Source organism: Mchenga conophoros, linkage group LG12 (genome assembly GCF_057382185.1).
Source record: "Mchenga conophoros isolate Kocher_MC1m ecotype Shallow Benthic linkage group LG12, M_conophoros_male_GT1.1, whole genome shotgun sequence".
NCBI lineage: Eukaryota > Metazoa > Chordata > Actinopteri > Cichliformes > Cichlidae > Mchenga > Mchenga conophoros.
This window is the reverse complement of record NC_140537.1, coordinates 21,479,732-21,507,038: the sequence shown is the minus strand read 5'-3', so window position 1 is coordinate 21,507,038 and position 27,307 is coordinate 21,479,732. Positions and strand designations below refer to the sequence as shown.

At 40.5% G+C, this 27,307-nt stretch overlaps 1 protein-coding gene across 6 annotated transcripts; it reads right to left on the bottom strand.

Moving 5' to 3' along the window:
- Window positions 1–1,735: 1,735 nt before the first annotated feature.
- clip1a (CAP-GLY domain containing linker protein 1a) lies at window positions 1,736–27,188 on the bottom strand. Of its 6 annotated transcripts, none has more exons than XM_085294500.1 (27): window positions 27,037–27,188; window positions 23,342–23,642; window positions 22,205–22,740; window positions 21,402–21,526; window positions 21,091–21,307; window positions 20,783–20,980; window positions 20,604–20,695; window positions 20,330–20,390; window positions 18,054–18,158; window positions 15,970–16,878; window positions 15,693–15,809; window positions 15,336–15,393; window positions 15,103–15,186; window positions 14,825–14,981; window positions 14,503–14,668; window positions 13,874–14,089; window positions 9,277–11,721; window positions 8,488–8,625; window positions 8,240–8,346; window positions 7,953–8,073; window positions 7,789–7,841; window positions 7,078–7,098; window positions 5,178–5,295; window positions 4,529–4,661; window positions 3,939–3,991; window positions 2,667–2,794; window positions 1,736–2,392 (listed from the first exon to the last, which is right to left on the bottom strand). In XM_085294500.1, the coding sequence occupies exons 2-27, from the start codon at window positions 23,430–23,432 to the stop codon at window positions 2,164–2,166; spliced, it is 6,678 nt and encodes a 2,225-aa protein (XP_085150626.1). In that variant the 5' UTR covers window positions 23,433–23,642; window positions 27,037–27,188; the 3' UTR covers window positions 1,736–2,163. The 6 variants fall into 6 exon arrangements, with proteins under 6 accessions (XP_085150626.1, XP_085150627.1, XP_085150630.1 ...); XM_085294501.1 differs by lacking the exon at window positions 27,037–27,188 and adding an exon at window positions 26,480–26,775; XM_085294504.1 differs by lacking the exon at window positions 18,054–18,158.
- Window positions 27,189–27,307: the final 119 nt, after the last annotated feature.

The following is a 27,307-nucleotide window of genomic DNA, read 5'->3' as shown; positions in this document are numbered from 1 at the left end:
CCAGGCATAAAAAATAAACTATAGCTCCCAGACTTTGCGCAAACGGACATTTGTTTTTCAATCAAGTCATTTACAGCTTCAAATAAACAACTTTTATGATATTATATTATCTCTGTAACCCCCTTACAAGCTGTGCAAACGGTGTTAACATACTGATAAATTAAATGATTTGAAGAAGACTGCTGCTTCTCCCAGAATGATACAGTGGGGCAAAAAAGTATTTAGTCAGCCACCGATTGTGCAAGTTCCCCCACTTAAAATGATGACAGAGGTCAGTAATTTGCACCAGAGGTACACTTCAACTGTGAGAGACAGAATGTGAAAAAAAAAAAAAACCATGAATTCACATGGTAGGATTTGTAAAGAATTTATTTGTAAATTAGGGTGGAAAATAAGTATTTGGTCACCTCAAACAAGGAAAATCTCTGGCTCTCACAGACCTGTAACGTCTTCTGTAAGAAGCTTTTCTGTCCCCCACTCGTTACCTGTATGAATGGCACCTGTTTGAACTCATCATCTGTATAAAAGACACCTGTCCACAGCCTCAAACAGTCAGACTCCAAACTCCGCCATGGCCAAGACCAAAGAGCTTTCGAAGGACACCAGGAAAAGTATTGTAGACCTGCACCAGACTGGGAAGAGTGAATCTACAATAGGCAAGCAGCTTGGTGTGAAAAAATCAACTGTGGGAGCAATCATCAGAAAATGGAAGACATACAAGACCACTGATAATCTCCCACGATCTGGGGCTCCACGCAAGATCTCATCCCGTGGGGTCAAAATGATCATGAGAACGGTGAGCAAAGATCCCAGAACCACACGGGGGGACCTGGTGAATGACCTGCAGAGAGCTGGGACCAAAGTAACAAAGGTCACCATCAGTAACACACTACAACGGCAGGGAATCAAATCCCGCAGTGCCAGACGTGTTCCGCTGCTGAAGCCAGTGCATGTCCAGGCCCGTCTGAAGTTTGCCAGAGAGCACATGGATGATACAGCAGAGGATTGGGAGAATGTCATGTGGTCAGATGAAACCAAAGTAGAACTTTTTGGTATAAACTCAACTCATCGTGTTTGGAGGAAGAAGAATACTGAGTTGCATCCCAAGAACACCATACCTACTGTGAAGCATGGGGGTGGAAACATCATGCTATGGGGCTGTTTTTCTGCCAAGGGGACAGGACGACTGATCCGTGTTAAGGACAGAATGAATGGGGCCATGTATCGTGAGATTTTGAGCCAAAACCTCCTGCCATCAGTGAGAACTTTGAAGATGAAACGAGGCTGGGTCTTCCAACATGACAATGATCCAAAACACACCGCCCGGGCAACAAAGGAGTGGCTCCGTAAGAAGCATTTGAAAGTCCTGGAGTGGCCTAGCCAGTCTCCAGACCTCAACCCCATAGAAAATCTGTGGCGGGAGTTGAAAGTCCATGTTGCTCGGCGACAGCCCCAAAACATCACTGCTCTCGAGAAGATCTGCATGGAGGAATGGGCCAAAATACCAGCTACTGTGTGTGCAAACCTGGTAAAGACCTATAGTAAACGTTTGACCTCTGTTATTGCCAACAAAGGTTATGTTACAAAGTATTGAGTTGTATTTTTGTTATTGACCAAATACTTATTTTCCACCCTGATTTACGAATAAATTCTTTACAAATCCTACCATGTAGATTCATGGATTTTTTTTTTCACATTCTGTCTCTCACAGTTGAAGTGTACCTCTGGTGCAAATTACTGACCTCTGTCATAATTTTAGGTGGGGGAACTTGCACAATCGGTGGCTGACTAAATACTTTTTTGCCCCACTGTACATCCACTTACATTAGCCCCTCACTCACACAAACCCAAGATAGCAAACATTTTTTTTTCCTTCAAACTCATTTACAATTGCAAATGAAACGTTTATTTCATGTGTAGCAGTTTATTTGAATTAATGGAGAGATTCTGCCAAACCTTTCTCCCCTAAGAGCGCTTAAGGGGTGGTGTGGACAACAAAGATGCTTGGAAGAAAGAAAAAAAAAAAAAGCATACAAAATGTATACACACACACGCACAATTAGGACCCCAGAAGCACAGCGTAATCCAAAATGGTGTGCAAATATAGTGATTGTGCGAATGAGGGTTTAAAAAAGAAAAAAGAAAAAACAAAGCAAAAAGGCTTTAAAAGGTCTGGTCATCGTTACAGGAGTCAGTCCAGTGCCCAAAGACCTCACAGATGTCACAGTAGGGCCGCTCCTCACCCTTATTGCCATGGTAGGTGGTGTGTGGAGGGGAGTCTGGCATTTGCGTTTGCGTAGGACAGTCCTCAGTGTCGTGGAGGTCAAAGCAGTCGCAGATGTCGCAGAAGAGCCTCGGAGGAGGTTTCTTCTTTGCAGGCTGCTTGTCGTGGCTGTGGAGCAGGAGAAAAAGTAGAAGAAGAAGGATAAAATGACAAAGAAGAAGCAAAAGAAGGAAGAAAAAAAGAGGAGAGAAAAGGTAGAAAAAAGGAGAAGACAAGAAGAAAGAAGCAAAAGGAGGAACAAAAGGAGAAAATCATGAACAAAAACAATGGAGAAGCAGCAGAAGAAAAGGAGGAAAGGAGAAGGAGAAATTGTTAAGAGTCATTGCCACGCAGCGAACATCATTTTAAACACCCGAGAAGCTCTTTTGTGAATCGGACTAACCCGTCATAGTTATCTAGCTCGCTTGGATTATTCCCATTAAGGGCAGCAGCTGCCATTTTTTCCAGTTTGTCCTTGAGCTCCTGATTCTTCTTCTGGAGGTCCACAATGACTGAATTCAGGAAATCAATCTGTAAAGGAAACACACAACATTAGCATCAAGGCTGCCCCCGGAGAACAATGAGCACAACATTTTCTAACATATTAATAATTTTAAACAATGGGGGTTAGAATTATTGTACTGTTCAAAGGCTTTGATTGCTACAACAATGTGGACAGTAACTATGGTGATGTTACGACAACAGTAACTACGTGTCACTAAATATTCCCAAAAATCAAATCCCCCTTATAAAACAAATAAACCAAAAAAACAGAAAGAAAAAAAAGAAGGTGCTGAGTGGCTACTGAGAGTCATCAAAGAAGAATCAAAGCTTGAAATGAGCCACAAAGAAAGCTCGCTTATGATGACTGCCAATTAAAACCTCTGAATCTTAACAGAGCGCTCACTGAACGCTTAAATCAAGCTCGATTCATCTTTGGAGGACATTTGTAGTTTTCACACCAAATAATGTGACTCGACCACATGAAACATAAGAGCCACAGTGATGGACAAACATGCACAAGTGAAGCTGATGAAAACAATAACAAACCGCTGCCTGATGGTGGTGCAGCATTGCCAACATCAGAGACAGGGCAGAGGAGAAGAGTTGGAATAAAGAAAGAGAAGGAGAAAAAAAAAGAAAAGAAAGTGAAATTCAAATTAGGACTTCTGCTCGACAACACGCTCAAGTCATCACAGACACGTACTACAGTATAACATTTTTAGAATAAACATGGGAGGGAAACTCGTGAAGCTGAAAACACGCTCACAGAGGTGACCCGATGGAAGTGTGTTACCAATTTGTTTGGCTTTATCAGTCATCCTTGTAGAGCTTGGGATGACGGAAGCTTCAAATCCTTTCAGTGAAATTAAACTCCACTAAATTCACCTCCACAAAACATTATACTGTAAGAATTAAATGAGTCAACAGAACTATAAAATCCACTATATAGCCTGTTGCTACAAACAAAAACATAGTGTCATTTAGTAGTACTGCATTGGCAAACGGCCCAGTCATTCACAAACAGCATTCAGGAAGTCTGTTTCCATACAGCTGCCCCAAACGGGCAGGGTAGGAAAGCATTGTTACACTGAATGTGTTAAAAGAATAAAATAGACAAAGCAAAACTCTCAGTCTGTTCACCGGTGTCAATCGGGAGTGCCGCAGTACACACCTGACTCTCTGCAGTCTCCTTATCCTCCCTCATTTGGTCCAACACTGCATCACCTGGAAAACAGAAATTAGTTTACCTTTGGATGGACGCACTGTCAAGTTTCATTAATTCTGCTGCTATCGAATGGCTGCAGTACAAGAAGAGATTAAAGGATTAATGAAGTATGTGGACCTGGCTAGACCGCCACAGCAATTACAGTCTACATAACGTAAGCATGTTTGTGCAGTTTTGGATTAAAATCAACCTTTATTGCATATTTTCCATTGACCTTTTACTCTGTTTCCTCAACATGCTATACAGACTCTTTGCTGAAGGAATACATTTTATACATTTAATCTGCTGAACAGTAAATGACTAACATGGCAGAAGAAAGTGGTGCTGCACGCGGTGCATCATTGTAGGAAATTACACATCAAATGCCCCCCCCCCCCCCCCCTTTTTAAAAAAATAAATAAATAAATAAATACAAACACACATAGCCCGAAGCAGAGGCCAAAAGAAAACCATTCTGATTTCAATTATCTGAGCCAGGTGACACAAAGAAAGTCTGGCTATGTTGAAACTGTGCACTGTTGTGCCCGAGGACTTACCAACAGGCCCCACGGTCAGATCCTTCTCGAGTCTCTGCACACGCGCCTGTAGAGTAGCTTTGTCCTGCTCCAAGGATTGAATTGTACCCTGCAGTGTCTTAACTGAGGCACTTTCCCCGCGTACTACAGCCAGCTATGATGAAAAACACAAAACAAAACAACCCGTGATATTAAATTACTGAAACGTTTCTTTTCAGCATTATAGTACACAATAAACAAACATTGTACAAATACAATCTCAGCCAATCTTCAAGCCAAGATTTGAGAGTATATTCAAAATAAGAAGACGAAAGCATAACAGAAATGTGTTACCACCTCCAGATGTTTCTTGCATTTCACAGATGCACTTTCAAGTTTCATTTTTAAGCAGAAAGCGTGGCCACACTTTATGACCTAGAAGTAACTTCTTGTTTCTAGCCTCTGAATTTGAAGAAATGTGCCTCGAACCTCCAATTAAAAGCTATACCAACTGTGACAATGACACTGAAACCCACACATGGCATTTAACAGCCAGCTGACATAAAAATGTTCCTTGGAGCAAACACTTGGAATTGCAGCAACAATCAGATGAAAAAGTTTGTGCTTCAGAATTATGTAACAACATCCTTCCCCTGGCTGTGATTTGCTATAACAACTTAAAATAAATTACCTCGCTCTTGAGGTTTTCCACCTGCTGGTCCTTTTCTGAGATTAAGGCACCGTTTTTATGGATGGACTGTTGGAGGGCAGCCTTCTCCTTATCCAGCTGTTCCTTCAAGGCGCTCTCACTATTTCAGGAGACAAATGGAAAAAGTTTATTTCTATGGACAAAATTTTCAAATTGTAAGACAGCAAATGTACTGAAGACAACGCTAAAACTGAGATCCAGTACAAACAACATGTCATGCAGGTGGGATGGAGCTGTAGGATAAATTACAAGCATTAGTGTCTTGTACAGGTTTATAGAAATGTGGTCAATATACACTCACAAGCCAGTTCATTAGGCACACCTTGCTAGTACCAGGTTGGACTCCCTTGTGTCTTCAAAGCTGTGTTAATTCTTAGTGGTACATATTCAAAATGTGGCTGGAATATGTGTGGCTGCACATCTATGATGCTAATCTCTTTCCCACCACATCCAAAAGCAGCTCACTGTCATGTTCAAGAAAGCAGTTGGAGATTATTTGAGTATTGTGACATGGTGCTGTCACACTGAAAGCAGCCATCAGTAAACTGGTACACTGTGGTCATAAAGTGATGCACATGGTCAGCAACAACACTCAGACAGGCTGTGGTGTTTAAACGATGCCCACTTGGTAGCAAGGGGCCCAAAGTGTGCCGAAAAAATATCCTCCACACCATTACGCCACAGTCACCAAACTGAACTGCTGATGCAAGGCAGGATGGATCCATGTTTTTATGATTTTTGCACCAAATTCTGATCCTACATTCTGAATTTTTCCAGCAGAAATTCAGACTCAGACCAAGCAGTGTTTTTCCCACCTTCTATTGCATATGTGTCAAACTCTGGCCCGCGGGCCAAATTACTATTAGAGCTGGCCTACTGGTATTATATAGCTAATATATATATTGTTTAATATTAAGCTTTGCTTGTTCCATATTCAGTTTTCCAGCAAAACTTATTTGAGTCCATAAGAAAAGATTCATTCCTATATCTGGAGGAAGATTTTTTTTTTAATAAATATTAATGCTAGCCCGCGACTTTGTTCCAGTTTTGAATTTTGGCCCACTGTGTATTTGAGTTTGACACCCCTGTTCTATTGTCTAATTTTGTTGAGTCCGTGCAAGTTTTCTCAGTTTCCCGTTCTTAGCTGACCGACACCTAGTGTCATTCACTTGTAATCGGAAGGTTGCCGGTTCGAGCCCCGGCTCGGACAGTTTTGGTCGTTGTGTCCTTGGGCAAGACACTTCACCTATCGCCTACTGGTGATGGCCAGAGGGGCGCAATATGGCAGCCTCGCTTCTGTCAGTCTGCCCCAGGGCAGCTGTGGCTACAACTGTAGTTTGCCTTCACCAGTGTATGAATGTGAGAGTGACTGAATAGTGGTATTGTAAAGCGCTTTGAGGGGTCCCGAAAAGCGCTATATAAATGCAATCCATTATTATTATTGTGCTGCTGTAGACCATCAGCTTCAAGGTTCGACGTGTTCAGAGGCACTCTTCTGCATACCTTGCTTGTAGCAAATAGTTATTTGAATTACTGTTACCCTTCCATCATCTTAAAGCTGTGTGGTCTTTCTCCTCTGGAAGAAACAAGGAATTTTCATCGGAGAATTGCTGCTAATTGGATATTTTCCCTTTTTGTTTAAAAAAAAATAATAAATCAATCAATCTTATAGAGATGGCTGGGTGAGAAAATCACAGCAGAACAGCAGGTTTTTTTTGTTTTTTTAAATACTCAGACCAACAACCATACCATGTTCAAAGTCACTTAAAACACCTTTCTTCCTCATTCTGATGCTCAGTTTGTAACTAATGAATTGGCCAGTGAATGTATATTTACGCTGTGACATGACTGACATGGAGTAATATTAAAAAGCATTAAGTACCTGAAGGCATTATTTGGCAGGCTTTAAAGGAAATGAAGAGCATATTCACTTATTCATCAGTTCAGATGTTTAGTAGCTGAAGTCATTCGTGCTTATGCTGTTTATAAAAGGCTTTAAAGTGGACCTCCTCATTCCCAGCACCACATTTTTATCTTGCACTCTACTAAAGGAGCTTTCAATGACCAACACTTCAAATGATCAATCATTATCTGCCACTGTGAAACAATAGATTTCCTCAGTTGTCTGTCTGACAAAAAAAAAAAGAAGCTAATTTGGCTACTTTTTGAATTTTAATATTTTACTTTCTGTCACTGGCTGCATCTAGGCTTGTTTTGAACCTGGTGGCTGGGCGCCACCTCTCAAATGCATCTGTCATATCAGTAATATGAGGGTGGATATTAAAAGGTTATGCAGCAAGATTATAGCAATGTTGTTTCTCTGAATATTCAAATGATACTATTATTAATATTAGTGCGGATTTAGTCAATCACAAGCTGTACAAACCAGAGTCTATATACATTTCTGGTAAAAGGTGTATATGAGGGAAGTGTAAAGAAATATCAAATTAAGTAGAAGATTTTTTTAAACTTTTCCTGCAAAAGCAAGAATCATCAAGTGATGTTTACTACATATTTGTAAGTGGTCTGATTATAAAAAACATATGAGGTCCACTTTGCGTGAATCACGTAATGCAGGTGTGAATAATTTTACCTTTGCTTCAATTCTTCCAACTGTTTTTTGAGCTTTGAGTGCTCATCCTTAAGCTGGCAAAGGGGGGAAAAAAACACACAAAACAGTTAATATTCAGTCACTGTCAGTTGAATTTAAAAATCAGAATCATGTGGGTCTCTGTATCCAAAGAATAAAGTTTAAACCTTCACAACATCACTCTGGTCTCTGTGTTTATCATCGAGCTCCTCAGTCAGTCTGTTTTTCTCATCTTGGAGCGTCTGCAGGGACTGCGACTTCACAGAGACCGCTTCTTTAAGCTCCTCACTGGAGAAAAATATTGTTGTTCAACTCATCCAAGTAATTTTTCAACTCAAACAGACCATACACTGGCTTTTCATATCTTTACAATAATATGCTATTTAGTTGATTGAAAATATGAATATGATGTGTTTCTGTAACAGAAAACAGTTGAGGATGAGGATGTACTCACATTTCCTGGCATAAACCTTTGCTCCTCTGAGTTTCAGTGCAAAGCTGTTCTTTGGATACATTAAGGTCCTCTTGATACTTGGAGTTCTCTTTCTTCAGCCTTTCCAGCTTTAAAAAACAAACAAACAAACAACAAAAGGTGGAGATAAATACAATCAGAAGATTTTTTACTTCACACCATCACTTTCACATCACTTTATACAAAAAGCCACATTATTAGAAGTTTCTCTTCAAAATCCCATCTTTTACCTGTGTTTCCAACTCCTGCTTGGACGTCTGCAGCTCGTCCAGCAAAGACTGGACTTCATTCTTCTGCTGCATCAACACGGCCTTCTGTTTTGTCAGCTGTTCGAGAGCCTCGGCTGTCTTGCCAGAGGCCTCTGCAGCCTAAATGGCAAATGATCAGAGCAGATTGAAATTAAAAGCAGCACATTGTTGGTTAGGACACCAAATTACTTCAACCAAAACAATAGAATTAGAAATGTGCAGATCAGATTTAACTACTTGTAATGCATGATTTGTTTTGACAGCAATTTTAAAAAAAAATGTAATTAACTACATGTTAAATTTATTTCCTCAAATAGCTCGACAATTATCAGACCTCAGGTTTTTGCAATCCAACTGTGCCTAAAAATGAACAACATGAAGATTTCACAATGAGGAAACATAATTACTACATAAAGACTTAAATCCTGTGGCCTCAGAACGGACACTGACAGCTGATTGTCTTGTGGAAGAGACAGTCAACTATTTAAATTATGGCATTTCTCACTTATCATTGAGCAGGACCCAGATCACCTGACACCTACATAACCATATGATCAACAGGAATTTTTGCCCAACATCAGATCACGTTATAAACCCACAGGCTAAGGCTGGGAGCTAAAAGAGGTAAACACTGGTTAGTAAATGGAAAGTGTTAAGACATAAAGAGCAGAGGGACAGTGCGACAAACCAGCAGGCATGCAGTGAGAGGGTGACATAGCCCCAGCCGTTCTAACATGTGTTAATCAGTGATTTCTACAGGAGGACAAATACCTCAAGTTGCTTAGAAATGGCATTTTTTAGCTGTGATTCCAGTTTCCTGACTTGCTGGGTGGCTTCATCCCTCTCCACCTGGAGGGCATCCTTCTGAGCTGTTAAATGTGCGATGCTGGAGGAAATTTTTTCTTTTACAGCAGTGGAAGCAGATACCTCGGCTACAGCATCTTGATATTGCTTTTCCAAAGTTTCTTTGTCTGTCTGTAGGACCTTAACATCAACCTGTAGTTTTTCCTGACTAACCTGCAAACACTTCAACTCTTCAAGAAGTTTTGATTGCTCTGCAAGCCAGTTCTCCTGGTCCGTCTGGAGGGAAGAAATCCCCTGCTCTAGTTTACACTGGCTGGCTAACAGCTCATCCTTCTCTGTGGTCAGTGAGATCATCTGTCTGCCCAGCTCCTCCAGCTTCGATAGTAACTGGTCTTTATCTTCTGTTAACTGTGAATTTTCTTGCTCTTGGCGCTTCAGTTGTGCCTTCAAAGCCTCCACATCCACCATGAAGGCCTTCTTTTGCTCCTCAGCATTGCTGAAGTTGTATGAAAGCTCTTCTTTTTCCTGAGCAACTTTGGACAAAGCTCTCTGTAGTTCTTCAATTTGCTTGGAAAGAAGATCGTGGTCAGACACCGTTTTACTGCGCTCATTAGATTCAGTCTGCAGCTGGGTCTCAAGTACGCGCTTGGCATCGGAGACTGAATTAATCTGACTTTTCAACTCCTGGATCTCCTGAACTAGCTCCTGGTTCTCCTTCTGCAAGGACAGCACTTTTCTCTCTGCTTCAGTCTGTAAGGACTGAAGATGTTTGTGTTCTTCTGTCAGTTTCTCTACCTGATTAACAAGCTCAGAGTTAGCCTTCTCAAAATTCAGTTTTAGTTTACTGTGCTCTTCACTGAGTTCAGCTTTGCTCTTTTTAAGCATTTCATTATCAGAGGACTTTTTCTTCAGTTCATTTTGCAGGTCAGTCTTTTCCAGTTTCAAAGAAGTCAACTTGGCTTCAAACTCTTTTTTTTGCAGTTCGGTTTCCTCCAGCACTGTTGATAAGTGATTCTTCTCCTGAATAAGGTTAACATTAGTTCTGGAGCAACTATCCAGTTGGTCACTGATTGTTCGGATATCATTAGCTAGCTTATCACGTTCGAGAGAAAGAGCACTTTTGTCAGATACGGCCTTTGTGTGCTTCTCTTCTAACTCTTCCTTCTCCCCAGCCAAACGCTCATAGTCCATGTTCTGCTGCTCCAGCGCTGAATCCAGGCTCATCTTCTCTTTTCGTAAAGCATGGAGAGCCATCTCCGTTTCAGAATTCTGAAGACGAAGCGCTTGCTTCTCTTGCTCAACAGATGCTAACGTTTCTTCAAATTTCTCTCTGGTCTGGGTCAGCTGTTCTGTTGATACTTGAAGCTTTTCCTTTAATTCTTGTATCTCTCTGAGAAGCTCTTCTTTCTTGTTAGAGGTTTGTCTTTGGATTGCAAGAAGGTCTTCCTTCTCCTGTAGCAAGTGAATCCTTTCAGAATCAGTCACTTGACTGCTTGTCTTGAATTCTTCAAGCATCTGGGCCAAGCTCATTTTTGAGATTTTAAGTTCTTCACATTCACGGATATAGCTCTCCATGTTTTTCTTTGTAATACTAAGCTTATTCTGGAGCTCCTCCTTCACAGTCTGAAGGCTCTTTTTGTCCTCCACAACTGCGCTGATTTCAGAGGACATCTCTGCCTTCTCTTTTGTCAGCGTTTCTGCTAGGGCTTGGAGCTGGGTGTTCTTGATTGTGAGACCTTCTTTTTCTAAGTTCAAGGATTTCAGTTTTGCCTGCAACTCAGCATTCTTAGCATCAAGAGACTTTTTAGCATTTCTAGCAGAATCTCTCTCCAAAATCAGATTGTCCTTCTCACACGTCAGCCTTGACTTGCTTTCATTAAGGTCCTCTTCAAGCCGGTTTCTCTCCTTGCAGACTTTTTCATAATCCTCAAGTAGCTGCTTCTTTTTCGCTTGTATTTGCTCAATGTCCTGTTGATGCTTTCGGATAGAATCATTCTTCTCTGCATTTTGTCTTTGAAGCTCCTCAATTTGAGCCAGATATTCACTTTTACTTTGCTTCAGATCTTTGATTTCAGTCTGTGCTTCTAGAAGACGACTTTTGAGCTTGTCGAGTTCCTCATTCATTGAAACATCTGAATGCTTCTTAGTGGCGAGCAGTTCCTCTTGGCGTTTTGTTAGCTTTTCTCTGGTTGTAAGTAGTTCTTTATTTTGGACTGAAAGTTCCTGGTGAATAATCTCAAGGGCAGAAAGCTTAGCCTGAACATCTGAAAGCTGCTTCTCCAGTTTGCCTTTCTCAGCCTTAAAATCCTCACTTTCCTTATACATATTTTCCAGATCTAGGTTTTGCTTTTCCAGTTTTTTCGACAACTGTTCAACGTCATGCTTGTAGGAGTCAAGCTCAGCAGAAAAACACTGGGAAAACAAAAGATGACAGAAAAAAAGGGAGGGGAATACCCAAAGCAAGGAATGAATGAATACAAAATAAACCAAGCAGATATGGATATCAGTCATGTGCAAATGGAAAGGTTAAGCTGCAGAAGCATCAAAAATGGCAAAAGATCAAACCAGAGCTTACACCACAATGATTTTCAAAAGATATGCATATATAAATAAGAGGCAGAACATTTTAACTTCTGCTTTCTTTGAATACGACTTGAACAGTGCATCTAAGATGAAGCAATCAAGATATGATTGATGACACAGAATTTATTACATTTAACGGAGTTAGAAGTTACCAGGAAGCTAGCAGAAGTTAGCTCGCTAGTTACCTAAGCATGATATAGCATGTTCTGACTGAGAGATTTCTGAAAAATAATCAAACGTACTGCTCTGCTATCACTTCCAACATAAATGAAGACAGGAAACTAAACAGCAGTGACGTTTGTAGGGTTACTGAAGTTGGGCTAGCTGGTATATAATGATGTGCTACGTGATCACTAGTGACACAGCTATGTTAGCGTAACATAAACAGAACGCTAACACTTTTCCCCTCGATAAAAGTTAACGTGAGGGTTCCTGGTGGTTAGGGACAAATGCAATCGCACGGCAGGATGCTGTAAACAGGCCAAACTTCAGTCAGGAGAACAACTGAGATAATCCTCCCACAATACGAGGTTAGTCATTAATATACTGCAACAACATGGTAGAGCAGCTGTGATAGAATACAGCATTAATGAATCAATGGTACAGAAGTGGAGGAAGCAAGAAGAATGAGTTGAATAAAGTTTGATTTATCTGACTGCTTTGTTTCGCTTAATGTGCCTTATAATCCCGTGCACCTTATGGTCCGAAAAATACATATTTGACTTTTTTTATTTGGCACACTGCAGTTTAATGTTGCAAAGCACCTCTTTTTAACTTCAGTGGATATTATACATGGTTATGCTCAGGATATGTCAGCCCATTTCTACTGGAAATGCCTTTTGGTTAAACTTTCAGCAAGGAATTTGCATTTGCACTGTTAAATGTTTATATAGTTTTAATGCATATAAAAAAAAACAGCTGCTTGTTTAATTGAAAATAAATGGATGGGGTTTTTATTTTTGCGCTAGTAATGTTGTGGAGTTGTATTTTGTCTTGCATCAATTATATCGTCAGTTATATCGTTATCGCAAATTTTCAAATACATATTGTGATAAATATTTTTGGCCATATCGCCCTGCTCTACTGCCGACTTGATTCTGAAGCGTGTGGTTGTATTTGTATCAAAGTATCAAAAATTATCCTTAAAATTTAAATTTATTAACCTTTTACTGAGTGTAGAATGATATATAGTAACTTGACTTGCAACATAACTGAAGAATTCACAAACACATGTTAGAACACATGAATACTTAACTTTGGTTCAACTGTTGGATTTCAAAGTCTTGAATCACATCTTGATTGCCTTATTTGTGCGTACACTAAGTTTAAATTGCAACTCAAAAGAAATAAACAAAAAAAATTGTAACCATCCATCTCACGACTAATTAATGTAAAATAAACTTTTTAAGTGAGCACTGACACAAACAAATCAATTTTTTGAAAAGTGGAAATGTTCAAATTTTTAAAAAAAAGAAAAAAACAAGCAGATTTTTACTATGACTTCATAAATTTAGACAATAACTTCGTCATTTTGGGTTTATGTCTGTAATTGTATCCATGTCATCCTGATCTGAAGTTCTTAAAACTTTTCTAAATCCATGGCAATCCAGATTCATCTGAAGGTGAACATGCGATCCATGTGCACAGCATTTAAAACTAATCGTTTCTCTTTATGTGAATGTTTTTCCACTAATAAGTATAAACCATCTATAAATACAGACAGAATTTTATAAGCTCTACCCCTGCAAGCATGCAACCCATGGTGCCTTTGATTGTAGGGCTTGTTATTAACTGTAATGTGAGGGGAAAATTAGCAACTCAAAACAAATAATGTGTATGGCAAAACGTAAATAAACAACAACAACGAAAAACCCAAAACAGTTAAATACATCTTCCTCATCGTTTCCGTTTCAACCATTTTAATGTTTGAGGCTACCAAATTGCCAAAAATAAAAATGCACCAATAGGTGTTTGCACTTACCTGGGCCTGCTCTTTGTATGGCTGCAGTTCAGACACCATCTTCTCTAGCTCTTGGGTTTTGTCCTTGGAGGAGGAGAGTTCCTGCTTAAACTTATCAACCTGACTCTGCAGTGTTTCAAATTCCTTTGCATGGAGCTCAGACACCTGAGAGAGGGATTTCTTCTGTGAGGCCTTGAGCTCCTCAACCAAGGTCTCACCCTGTTTAACAGTCTTCTCCTAAAGAACAGGGAACAAGAAAGGGACACAACAATAAAATTTTTGTTGCCTTGTTTTGATGCAGCTCATGTCAAAAGAATATGTTTTTAACGGAATAATTTACATCGAGTAATAAGTAGTATGTTACTTTATAAAAGGATTCAAGTTAACCAAAGGCTCAGGGTCAGTTTAAAAAAAAAGAAAAGAAAAGAAAAAGGTTTGTAGAGCAAGATTTTTTTGCAGTTAGGAGTTCACCAGTGAACAGGCTGATTAATTCCTGCCATAAGTTAACCGCTCTGACGTTAAATGAAGTGTTTTGTGGTTAGTGAAATAAAGATGCTGTGAGCATTTCTAAAAATAGATGTGTGCATTGAAAATGCTAGCTCAACATATGTACTCAAAATATACATCAAAACATATTTTTTGTGACTAACCAAAGTAGTGATGTTCTCCTGAAGGGTATTTATTTCAGTCTGATGTGCCTCTCTAGTCTCTTTGAGCTCGTGCTCTTTGTGGGACGCTTCTTGTTGGAGTTGTTCATTTAAGCGTGCCACCTTCTCCTTCTCCTCTGCTAGATGATTTTGTAACTCCTCTAGCCTCCTGTGTGATGACAAAAGAAAAGGAGGATGTGTAGTGAGCAGTCGGATAAATTACAAATTACATGGACTAAAACAAAAGAAAAACAAGTATCCGACTCTTTCTGAGTAAACATTGTAATCAGGTCATATTTAATGATGGAAAATTAAAGTGTGGTACCTTTCTTTCTGTATGAGTTCTTCATTCATTTTGGTCAGCTGTACAGAACTATCACCTGATGCCTTCATCATATCAGAGATATCATTTTCCAGCTTGTTTTTGTCTTTTGAAAGCTGCTCGTTCTTTTCATCTGAAGCCTTTAACTTCCTCTCCAGCCCTGTAAAAACATAAAAAAAGATGACTTTGTTAAAACAAAAAATGTACACACACACACACACACACACACACACACACACACAATATTTAAAGACCGATCAATGAAATGATAATGATCTTACCAGCAAGCTGACTTTTTAATGACTCTGATTCTTGGGCCAAGGATGTGTACTCCTCTTCTTTCTTACTCAGTTTCTCAAGTGTTTCTACAAAAACAAAACAAAAATCATACAAACAAAAGAATTATACTGATACTAGAAGATTTTGCACATTAAAAACGTAGAATGACAGCAGATGACAGGAAAATGGGATGTGAAAACATTTCGGTAACTCAACACAGAGTGACTCAGATTACCTTGCATAGTTTTTGATGATGTAGTCTGCTCCTCTGTGCTTTCAGCCACCTTTTGTTTCTGTCAGCAAAGTTTAGGAAACGTTTTTTTATATGACACTTCTACGGTAGACAAACTGCCAATATGTAATGTTTTAACTGCGTTCAATACTGAGATCAACCCACTGGATCAGTAAATATTAGCTGACACTAGCTTACTGCAGATATATATGCAGATTTGTTGTGTGACAATAATAAATATTAAAAAAAAAACAAAAAAAACTCCAGCAGAGAAATAAGATAAAGGTAAACTGTGGGGAAAAGGGAGGTACAATTTGGGGAGAATATCTCCAAACCCAAAAATTAAGTCACAGTTCTCACCAGGCCTCCAAGTTCTTGTTCCAGGGTATCCTTCTCCTGCTTTACAGTATTCAGACTCTGCTGTAAAGAAAGGACTTCCTGCTGTTTGCCCTCCAACTGAGAGTTTAATTCAGCAACCTTTAACATATAAAATGCAATGAAATGCATAACAAACAAAAAGCAATGATTTTATGAAAATGGTACACACCAAGTCAAGGATAATCACATCACCAGGAGAAAAATATGGCACATAACAAAAAGGGAGCATTTATTGATCATGAAGTTACCAAGAACCCACCTTGGCACCCTGCTTGTCTCCTTGGCTCTGTACCTCCTCTAGCTGAGCTTTCAGAGCTACAAGCTCCTGGTTACTTTGTGCTACTTTGCTCCGCAGAGCCACCATTTCCGCCATCTGTTCTTTGGTTTCTCCATCCTTGTCTTGAGCATGTTGTGCTAGCGTCACTTCCTTCTCCTCAAGCTCCTTTACCCTAAGTTCAGCAGCATGAAGCTTTCCAAGAACATCTTCCATCTCCACCAGGTGCTGTTCTTCTGTTTTTTCAACACTGGACCGAAGTGACTCCTCCAGTCGCTCTTTGTCCTCAGTCAGAGACAGCACCTGTGCCTTCAGCGCCTTCAACTCCTGAGTCCATGCCGTGGCTTCAGCTTTGTGTTTGGCGTCGGCCTCCTCCAGAGCTGACTTGTGCTCCAACTTCAGCTTCTCAAGTGCACTTTTGGTTTCTACAAGTTCTTCTGTCTGAGCACCTGCACCTTTGCTGAAGGACACCTTCAGCTCTTCCATGGCTTGCTGGTGAGAGGCAACGGCAGCCTCCAACTTTGAACGCCACAGTTCAACAGCGTCAGCATTCTCCTTCTCTGCCTGACTTAAGCGCATCTGCAGCTGCTCTTTGTCACAAGAGAGCCTCACAGATGTAGCCTGAAGCTGAGCAACTGCATCACTGTGGATTTTTTCTTGAGCTTCTAGCTTCTCCTTGTATTTACCTAGCTCTTCTTGATGACTAGTTTCCTGAGAAGCCAACTGATCCCTCAGAGAGTTTATTTCTTCCAGGAGGGGAGAAAGAGTGGAGTTTGAGTCCTCAGAGCCCTGCTGGACCCCAAGACGCAGCTGCAGGTCAGCCACCTCTCTTGTTCGAAGTGCAAGGTCCCTCTCAAGTTCCATAATACGGGATCTTTCTGACACAGTAGCAACCTTTAAAAGCGGGAAATCTTTATTTAAAAATGTATCTCAAACTAGCCTACTAAATATCTTAGTACATTTAAAACAAACAAACAAAGGATTAATAAGATTATTTAATAACTAACTTTTGCTAAATATATGAAAAACTAATTGTTAAAGAAATTTAAAGTGATTACTGGGTGAGATTTTTTCCTCAATTTGCTTTTTTTTTAAAATGAGAAGGATACAAAACATTTGATGTTGAAAATAAATCATTATACTGACCTCTTGTGGTTATAAACGGTATGATCCAAATAATGGAAGTGAACACTGAAAGCATGTATGGAGCTACAGCAGTGTGCAAGAGATTTTCCACCAAGTATTAGACTAGAAAGTGTCCTCACTGACGTCGTGATTTATCAGACACACAAACTAAAAACATCTCAGGTAGTCCTGATATTTTATAGTGCTTTTACACCATTCAAGCTCTGGTACAAAATTTTTTTTTTTTTTTTTTGTGTTAACATAGTGCAGTTTTAAACCTACAGGCCTAATCCTCCTCAAAACTATACATTTACTGTGACTGTAACACTGTAGGTGGACTGGTCTGGGAGGTGGATACGGTTTTAAACTAGCAAAACGCAGGGACACCAAATAAGCGGGACAAATGGATGTCAGGAAGGACCGGGAAAGGAGAGTATAGGATAACTGGGAAAATGATTAGCTTGGTACAAGCTGGGGAGGAGTTTGTCTGTCTGGTTAAGCAGTGATATCACAAAACCATCTGCTGGAAATATAGGTAAACATGTGTCTCTCTGTCAGATCCACATGGTTATTGTTTTGGAGGTCAAAACCTCCATATTTTCAATATAAAAAGATTTTGAGTGGACCAGTGTGAATTTGAGATAATTTAATATCTGATAAAGTGTGACAAAAGAAACTAATACTTTTGACATTTAATTTGCAAACTGTAAGCAGGGCAGACTAATTTAGGATTTTAAACATACCAAAGATGTTTAATATTTTAGTATATGATTTAATCTGGTTTTTAAGATCAGGGTTATTAGTTTTATGTAAAGCTGAAAAAATGCATCTGTAGGGTACATTTACCACAAGCCCATATACAGCAAGAGTCCAGTTACTGCTGCACATTTTTTGGCTACGGGCCTTTTTCCCAACGCAACACGCTGCAGAGCAGAATTCATTACCCTAGTGTCTTCTAACTCTCTTTGGAGTTTCTCAGCTTTGGTCTTTTCAAAGAGCAGGCTCTGTTCAAGCTCCTTAATGTGGGCATGCTCCAGTCTGGTCTGCGTCTGTTAGTAAACAAGGGGGAGAGGAAGAAAACACACCAGTGCCACCATCACATGCCAGCCCAACGCAGACAGAGAGGGAGGGAGACAGGAGAAAGGAAGGAGGGGTTGGATAGGGATGACAGTGAAAGTGTGTGTGTGTGTGTGTGTGTGTGTGTGTGTGTGTGCAAGTGAGTATTTGAAGGGTTGAGGCAAGGACACTGGGTGGGTGTGGATAGTGATGGATGAGTGGAAATGAGAAAACACCCCCATGCAGAACTTTCAGGCTGTGCCATAAACAGCTGCAAATAGGGATTTTTTTCAAAGAAACAGTGGGGGGAAAAGAAAAAAGAAAAAAAAAAACAACAAGCAGCGGACGACGGGGGCATGTAGTATGGATGTGCAGGATGAGTATGTTGATGGAAGCAGTTTAGAAGTAACCATGCAAAAAAAAAAAGTCACCTGGTAAACAAATCACACAGACTGTTATGATACACAGAAAATTTGATACTGTGTGCCAAGCCAGCAAGTAAAATCAAGTTAACATGACTTCACCACGGTGTGGAGAGAAGGCAGTACTGGGAGTTTCCTGATCCCTGTGTGTCACTAACACAAAGTTGGTGCATGTTAATATACAGAAGATGTCCGATTTTACCAGACGAAGTCAATATAAAGACATTTATTATTGTGGTTTTCTATATACAGCAATTAGTGTTGTCAATACCTACACTGCTTTCTCTCTTTGGTGATGAGGCCACTGTCCACACTTTAAATATTTAGTGTTGTGAGAAACCAGCCGTTATCAGACCACCGTGTGCAAGACTTGTGACCAACTTAACAGATATCAATCAGTAACAGAAACATTTTAGGCTCAAGAAATAGAAAGGATCTCACTGGCTTTCTCTGTATTTTGGTGCTACAAGTACAGATTTTTATGGAAGCTTAATAAAGCATTACTTAGAAAAACGCTCTGCTTCTAATCTTATGTAAACACAATAAAAGTTAAAAACAGGGTCTGTTTGGAAAATTGGAATAGCACCAGTTTTAAATGTATGTAGACCATGGTTTATCCCAGGTCTTCATTGAATACAATGGATAAAATAAACTAATATTTAACAATCTGATACACCATATCCAGTCAGTGGTATGGATGTTGGACCGGTTTTATTAGAAAACTGAAAACACATATATTAAATTACATTTTAACTCTTATCATAGGTGTTATTCCTCCCTGGTTGCAGTGGGCAGGCTCAGAAATTAGGACTGTGACTGGGTAGTGAAAAGACAAGGGGGCATTTCCAGTGGTTCCATGCTGAGCACTGGACCAACATGAAAGACGAACATGGGAAGGAAGAAGAAGCAATAAGACCACGTCACTGAACAAGGAGGGTTACTGAGGGTTACAGCTCAACATTAGTACACCTTCAACAGCTTGAAGTTAACACATTATTTTTTAGTTTGGTGGTCATATTTTTTTTTTTAACTACACAAAATTATTTATGAATATCTGCTGCTTTAACTGTTAGTACACACATTTAAAGAGAAGGAAAATTGAGTTTCTAACCCTGTAGCCCACAGTTTAAAACATCTATTTTGAGCTAGGATGCCTTCAGAGTAACAGAGGTGGTTTCCTGTGCAACACTGTGGAATAAATAAATTCTTTAATTAGAAAAGAAACACATACTACTGAGCTACTGCACTCTCAATATTGCAACTTGGGATGCAAGTTGCTAAAAAAAAAAAAAACAACAACCCAGTAACAAATGGTAAACAGATCATGACATAATTTATCTGTCTGCATTAAATTGGGGGTTACATAAAACTAACACTTTCAAAATCGAGATGTCAGATTTGGTGATTTAATGGAAATGGGGGCAGGTTTAAATGCAAACATTGTATTGACTTGACTGTACTTGTGTGAATCTCATGTAAGATTAAAGTAGATATATTATGCTCCATATTCTATTATAGGACTCTAGTTGAGAAGATTTGTTTTATTTGAAATTCAAAATTTACCAAACTGGACCTTGGAGTAGCTACTCCAATTTTACTAGCTTTACCAACATTTTAAATCCCTTTATTATGTGGGTTTATGTAAACTGGAATTTCGGGCACGGTGAATGGGGCAGCCCACTGCGTCTGAAGTGTAAATTTAGATATGAAGTCAGCGGTGTGTATCCATGCTGTGTATTTACCTCCAGGTCTCCTTTGGTAATGGAAACTTCCTCAACACGAAACTGAAGATCCTCCACCTTCCTATTTAACAGAAACATATTTACTCCTCTGAGGCACAAGCCACCTCTAAACTGCAGTGATCAAGAGCGATGCCAACAACAAATTTATTACCTTATGACTGTAAAACAACAGTACTGGGAGCAAAGCTCTCACCCCACTTTCAGTGTCTCACAACATTGAAACTAGAGGACCTAATTTACTCTCATGAGCATCTTTAACTAGTCCCACACTCACCTACGCTCCTCCTCAAGCTGATTCAGCAGCTCCACCTTGTCTTTGTCTGCAGCTTCTACCAAGGCACGCAACTGATCCATCTTTGCCTCCATCTGTCAAAATCACAGACAAACATTTAAAAGAGATAAAATTAATACATACTAAACTAACTGTGGTTCAGGCTCAGTGACTGAGCTGACCTGCTCATGCTCATCCCTTAGCAGGGTAATTTCTTGCTCCATTTCTCCAACATGGCTTGTGGCCTTGGCAACTTCTGCCCTCTCCATGTCCCTCTCAGCCATGAGCTGCTCAATATGCTGTTGCTTTTCCTTCAGTGCCTCTTGCAGGGCTGTGGTGCCTGAAATCTTTCGATTATACCTTGAGGATGTCTCTGTCAGCTGTAGAAAGAGAGACAGGTACCATGTTCATACTGCTGCGTGTCTCTCACCATAATGCCACAGGTAATACACTGTTGTTGTTCTTTGTTTTTTTTATAAGTGTGTCTCACCAGGCCTGTGCGGCTCGGCTTAGCACTAACAGAAGATGCCACAGAGCTCATGGTACTGATGGATGAGGCACTGGGGCTCCTCTTCAGCCCTGCCGGTGTGGCCACCACTTTCCGAACGGTTGTTTTTGCTTTGGCAGGCGTAGTGGAAGGAAAGCCAATGCGTGTGACTTTGTGCACTGGAGCAAATAAGCCATACTTGGGTTGGCACTGAAAATATCTGAATACAACCACAATAATAAAAGTGTTCAATAAAAGGAGGAGTGTGGTTGAGTTTACACACAACTTGTTTATAGATCTTGTGGCTTCTGTACCTTGTGCCTGCCACTGCCCCATCATTCTTTCCTAGGGGCTCGTCCAATTCCACGCCACACCACTCGCCTTTGGCAAAGTCTGTTTCTCCAAGGAAGCGTACCACTCCTGCCTTTGTACCACCAACCTAAGAGGAAATACACCAAAGATTAGCCAACATTTAATTCTCTTAACAGATGAGAGGGGACTAAAAAGTAATCAGCTTTGCCTGGTAATAAATCCCAAGGGAAATAATTCCATAAAAGCCACAGATGCAAACATGCCAGAATTGTGGGGTATGTGTGTGTTTATTACATTTTATTTTTTATCATTTATAAAATAATGTTTAATAATAATAAATTATTTATAAAATAATTTCTAAATTATTTTAAAAGCATAGTTTGGAAGTTTACTAAATGTGGTAATGGTGAGCATATTTCCTCTGCTGCCCAACAGGCATGAGTAACACTTCCTCTTTACTTAATGTGCTACACATCCTCGTGATTGTGCGGGGGAAAAAAGGAATTCATAAGGAGGAAGCAATGCACTCAACATCTATAAGCAGACCTGAGTGACTGTACTACGTTACTAAAACTACTTCACTGACTCAGAAGTGAATGGTTCAAAGTACAAGTGAAAGCAACCATATTTCATTTGTTAGCTTCCTAAAAACTGGAGGAGGGCTTCGTGAGTCATGTGATTCTCAAGGCCCTGCTGACATTGCTAAAACACAAAAGGGAGAACCTTCAGATATTTGTAGCTTTGCTGAAATGTTCAGGGAAGAAAACTGTAGGCAACTTTTTTTTTCTACTTATAGAAACTTTACCAACACACGGTCACCAATCTTCAGTTCCCGTTCCCCCTTCTTGACCGATCCAGTCTCTGAGAGGTTGGAGACAGATTCACTGTTTGTCCTTGCAAGGTTGGAAGATGGGGTAGCTGGTGTTGTTGCTGTTGAGGCCTTCTTGGCTGTCGCGGTACTTGAAGGCAGTGCTGTTTTTGTGGCTACGCTTCCGACTGAGGGAGTGGGTGATGCTGCGCGGGACGTCGGTGCCGTCTGAGTTCCATTAGCCTCTTCTTCTGTGCGAGACAACTTGGAGGGGCGGGTAAAAATCCCTCGCAGGGCTTCACACTGAAAGTATCGAACGCCTGCTACTGACCCATCGTTCTTCCCAATTGGCTCATCTAGAACAATTCCCGCCCACTGTCCTGGGGCAAACTGCGTTTCTCCCAAAAACTGTATGTAGCCCGGCTTATTTCCATTCACCCAAACTCGATCCCCAATCTGGAAGCTCTCCTCCACATTCCCTGACTCTCCAGAGCTGGCACTTGCAGCCGATTTGTCTGCAACAGCAGTTTTAGCTGCATTTTGGTGAGAGGGAGAGTAGTAAGTTATTAATTTGAATCACAGAGCCACGTCACAAATGCAGAGCAAACACAGCACACCCCTTGTATATATATATATATATATTTTTTTTTTATTAGTGCTGTCAGCGTTAGTCTCGTTAAAATGACGTTAACGCCATAACCGCATTAACGCAGCAAATCTCCGTTAGCGAGTTAGCGCGGATCGCCTCATGCATGGGGCTGCACGCATTAACAAGCTACCTGCGCTAACGGCGTTGAAGTCTTGCAGCTCCGCAATCCGCGTTAACTCGCTAACAGAGATTGCTGCGTTCATGCGGTTATGGCGTTAACAAATTTTTATATTTGTATAACACTATAAATGTACTGTCATCTGTTTAAGTCTTGCTGCTTAACGGGGTATCAAAGGGAAATCTTGCATTAAGAATATACTAATTATTTATTCAAGAATCAATTTTCATGTTTATTGTAAGTTTAAAAACAAAACACACACACACACACAAAAAAAACAAAACACCAAACATGTACATTGTTTTAAATAAGGCTATACCTGCATTCAAATGCTACTCAGCTGATGAGTTTCGACATGTATTCCTACCTGTGCTGGGGTTGGTCTTGGGGGCTCCTGTTCCAGGTGGCCGAGCTATCTTGCTAGGCACTTTTATGCCACTGGGCTTGGCTGTGCTCATGTTTCCTCCTGTGATCTGAACCACAAGGCTTGTGTTCGTCCCTGGATACAGACTGACCCCAGACCATCAAAACCACTGCCTGCTGCTCTGTGATTGCAATGCTTTTTCTCTCTCCGCACCAAAATTTAATAAACAAAAAAAGGAAAAAAAAAAGAAAAAAAAATGAGGAAAAGGGAGAAGGGAGAAAAAGCGCTTCTTGCAAAAAGGACCCTGTTGATAGAGAGAGGGAAAAACAAAACAAGTAACATTACTTGATTTTGTGAACCTTTACTAAAGTATTTTTACTCATTGGTCAATAACCCTTCTGCCAATATCCTCTGCCTTTAACTCTTATTGTCTTTGACAAAAATAATTTATTTAAATAATTGATTTAATTTATTTAACTAAACTAATAAACAACAGTGCACCTGTTGCAAGCCATGATCTCTAGACTTTGTTTTTAGTGCTGTGTTAATGGAGGTATTTTGTTATGACAACAAGTTCCTCGGCATACACGACATCACAGATCTAAAAATACCCCTTCACAGCCTGACCAACGTGCAGTCTGTGGTAGTGCCATCTGAACGTCTGATAATGTGTGACCTTGACCACAGAGCACAGACTGTGTCACAGAGGGTCTCTCTCAATCTATCATTCTGACATCAAACAACATGTAAGGCTTGGCTGGCAGCTTTTTATAAAACTGGATTACTGCAGAAACACGACCACAGGCAGCAGATTATCCTGTTTGTCAGATTACCTAAGCACACAAGCCGAATGGTTGAACGCTCCATTTTAACAGAAATTGTCTGTCACTTACTTGAAGCAAAGACTGTGGAATCATAATCATAATGTTTTATACATCTGCTGACCTTTAACATGCACTTAGGCAGGGAAAGACCCTGCATATGTCCCCATCAAGCCGAGACACTGTTTGTACAAGTATGGAATTATCACAACAATTTTTGTATGTAATCTGCAAAGAAATGTGCTTATAATGAAATTCTACCAGTATACAAACAAGGGTTTTCATTTAGTGTACTGACACTTAATTCTGTACTTGGGCTTTACCTTGTCACGTTATGAGTGAAAACAAGGAGCTCAAGGACTTGAACAATGTCAAGAAAATGATTTTATTATATGTAGCTATTCCTGTAATCATTGACTGCAAACGTCTGAAACGTCCCAGGACAATGAAACAAGCTGTGCATGTATCGAATTCCTGAGAGCGTTAAAAGTTTTTCACTTCAAAACAAACTATGACGTGAATCTCTTCTGAGTCAGGCAAGACGCTCGTCTTCAAAGTAAAGAAATTAAATGTTCAACAGCAGCACACAAACATTACTTTCATTCCTGAAAGGGCCTAAGAGCTGCACTACACAGGTTTACCTAAACAACTTAAGAAAGGAAGCTCTCACGCAGCCTCCAAGATATTTCTCAGCAGAGAGTGAAAGGTGGCCATCAGCAGACATGACCCAGTTTGAAAGCAGTGCTCCAGTTTTATCCCGCTGTGTCTTTGAGTGACGACTGACTCAAGCCCTCAGGTCAAAAATAGGCAAAACAGGGAAGCCATAGCCATTATAGCTGAAGACGTCTATGCAAGACTGCACTTTCTAGTCTGATTGACCCATGAACGGGTGGTACAATACGCAGAGGTTACATTCATTGTGCAGAGAGTTTTAAAAGCAAAAGGTTAGTTCTATCAGAAAAACCACAAAGCTCTAGTACAAATATCACATGAGCTTGACCAGAGGATGTTACAGCTCTGATTGGTGAGCTGAGGCTGTGAGCTGAACATGATCCTCTCACGGTGAAGAATTTCCCACAGCAGTAATGTTAATCTTTTGCCACTGACTCAGTCTAATCTGTAGCTTGGGGAAAACACCAAATACTCAAGCTTTGCAAAAGTTAAAGAGATTTAATACACTGATGCATGCAAAAAAAAGTATAATTCTTAACTAGATTCACATTATATCACATGTAGTATGATTTTCTCTCCCCTGGTGTAAATAAACAAACAGAAACAGGTAGACAGTAGCTTGTAAAGCAGAAGTGAGACTTCTCAGAGACCTCCATTAACATAGATGACTTCCATTTTCACAACTGCATACATTTGCATGCTCAGTGTCCATTAAAGTATTGGATATGAGTGTTATGGCTCTGACAAATGATTTAACTGTCCCCCACCACACAAAACAGGATGAAAACAAATTAACGTCCAGACAGAAGTTCTTAAAATTCTTCAGTATATTCACTACTAGTTGGAAGGAGTTAATGGTTACACAAGTCCACATGGTCTTCCACAAGATTAATATTAGCCAGAGACTTCACTACTAAATCAGGCCCATTTCCACTATTTGAGCTGCCAAGGTATCCTTTTAAACTCCTGCCCCAAACAAAGACCAAGTAGGGTGCATTTCGTTGCATCCATAAGCAATAAACTAACACCTTTACATCTTCAGATGTGTGCATTATCTGACATGACTTGCACATTCTCTCTCCTGCTTTGGTCATCTCAAGGCCAAGTCAAGCTCTGGCTCTTCCTATTTGAGGAAACATCTGCAGGGAGGATTATTCAGGCCCCTGTTAGCACTGACAAACGTAGGCAAAAAAAGCCTCAAAGGTACAGAATAAGAGCCAAAAGCATCCTGTGTCCTCGAACTTCACTTGTTTTGAATTTAACAACCCTCACCTTGCTGCCATTTTACAGACACACCCCTGTCCTACAAAGATTCTGGCTCATACCAATGTGAATAGACATAAATAAGGCCTGGAATGACCAAAAACAGACTTCCTACCTCTTTAATGTGTTCTTACAGCACTGCAAACATTACAGTTAAAAAGATAGCATTCACGAGCCCCTTGCCTCTCAATGCAGCTTCACTGACACACTGCACACTGTGGCTGAGCTGTAAACCCAGTTATCTTTGTGTCAGGTCAGCGAATTTGCCTGTAAGGGACACTCGACTTGTCACCTCTGCCTACCAGTGGCTAGCGGACCGAGGAGCTGTCGATGAGGTGGCACATCTGGTAACGCTGCTCTAAAAATGTCCTGTCAGCTAACTCACCTTACCAGCTAGCTGAATGGTAGCTCTTCTCCGCTAAGAATGGGAGACATTAGCGCTACACAGGTTCAACACGTCCACGTCCAAACCTCCCACATAGCCCCCCAAAAGAAAAAGGTGTCATAAGCTAAGAAACTGAAAGGCAAATTCCACAAGTCCAAAAGTCTCCGCAATGTCACCGGCGCTCCAGCAGGGCACACTGCTGCTACAAATTCACTCAGCACACGTAATTGTTAGCTAAAATCATCTGTATCGAATGAATGTTCGTATAGTGTTGTGGCGCTCAGGTGCCTGGTCACCTCTTCGGCTTAAATGGATCCCGGTCGAGGGGAGGGGGGGGGGAGATGTGATCAGTTGCTAAGTAACGCTAGCAGCGAGGCCCAAAGCGGTTCAGCGAGCCGGTGGTTAAGACCACAAGCAATATGGGCTGGTTAGCTAGTGAGCTAAACTAACACCTCACCTCAAGTAACGTCTGAACAACACCTGAACAACTTTCACGCGTGTTTATCAGCCGCTGTTGGACCAGAAAATATGCGGAAACGGGATGAGGAAGTACTGACCTGATGTGTTTATGTACAGACTTCGTCGTCCGAGGGGAAAAAAATAACACAGCTAGCAAGCTAAGTACAGAACCTCGATGACTTTTAGAACTACGTTCGACTCACACACGGGGAGGCAGGCACAGCCCAGCGTGCGTGCAGTCTGTCCAACGGCTGAGGGAAACGTCAGGGGCGGGAGCTGACCAAAGATGATATGTGCAGAAAGATGGAGCACTCCATTGCTTCGAAGACTGAACGATAGATTAAAGAAGCACTGAAAATAGTCTTTTTT

Bases quoted from the DNA above. Each gene is read 5' to 3' on its own strand.
- clip1a (XM_085294500.1), bottom strand. From the start codon at position 23,432: ATGAGCACAGCCAAGCCCAGTGGCATAAAAGTGCCTAGCAAGATAGCT. The intron at 21,527-22,204 runs GTAAAGTTTCTA...ATTTCCTCTTAG, and splicing joins AGATTGGTGACCGTGTGTTG to GTTGGTGGTACAAAGGCAGG. The intron at 8,626-9,276 runs GTATTTGTCCTC...TTTGCCATTTAG, and splicing joins CCATTTCTAAGCAACTTGAG to GCTGCAGAGGCCTCTGGCAA.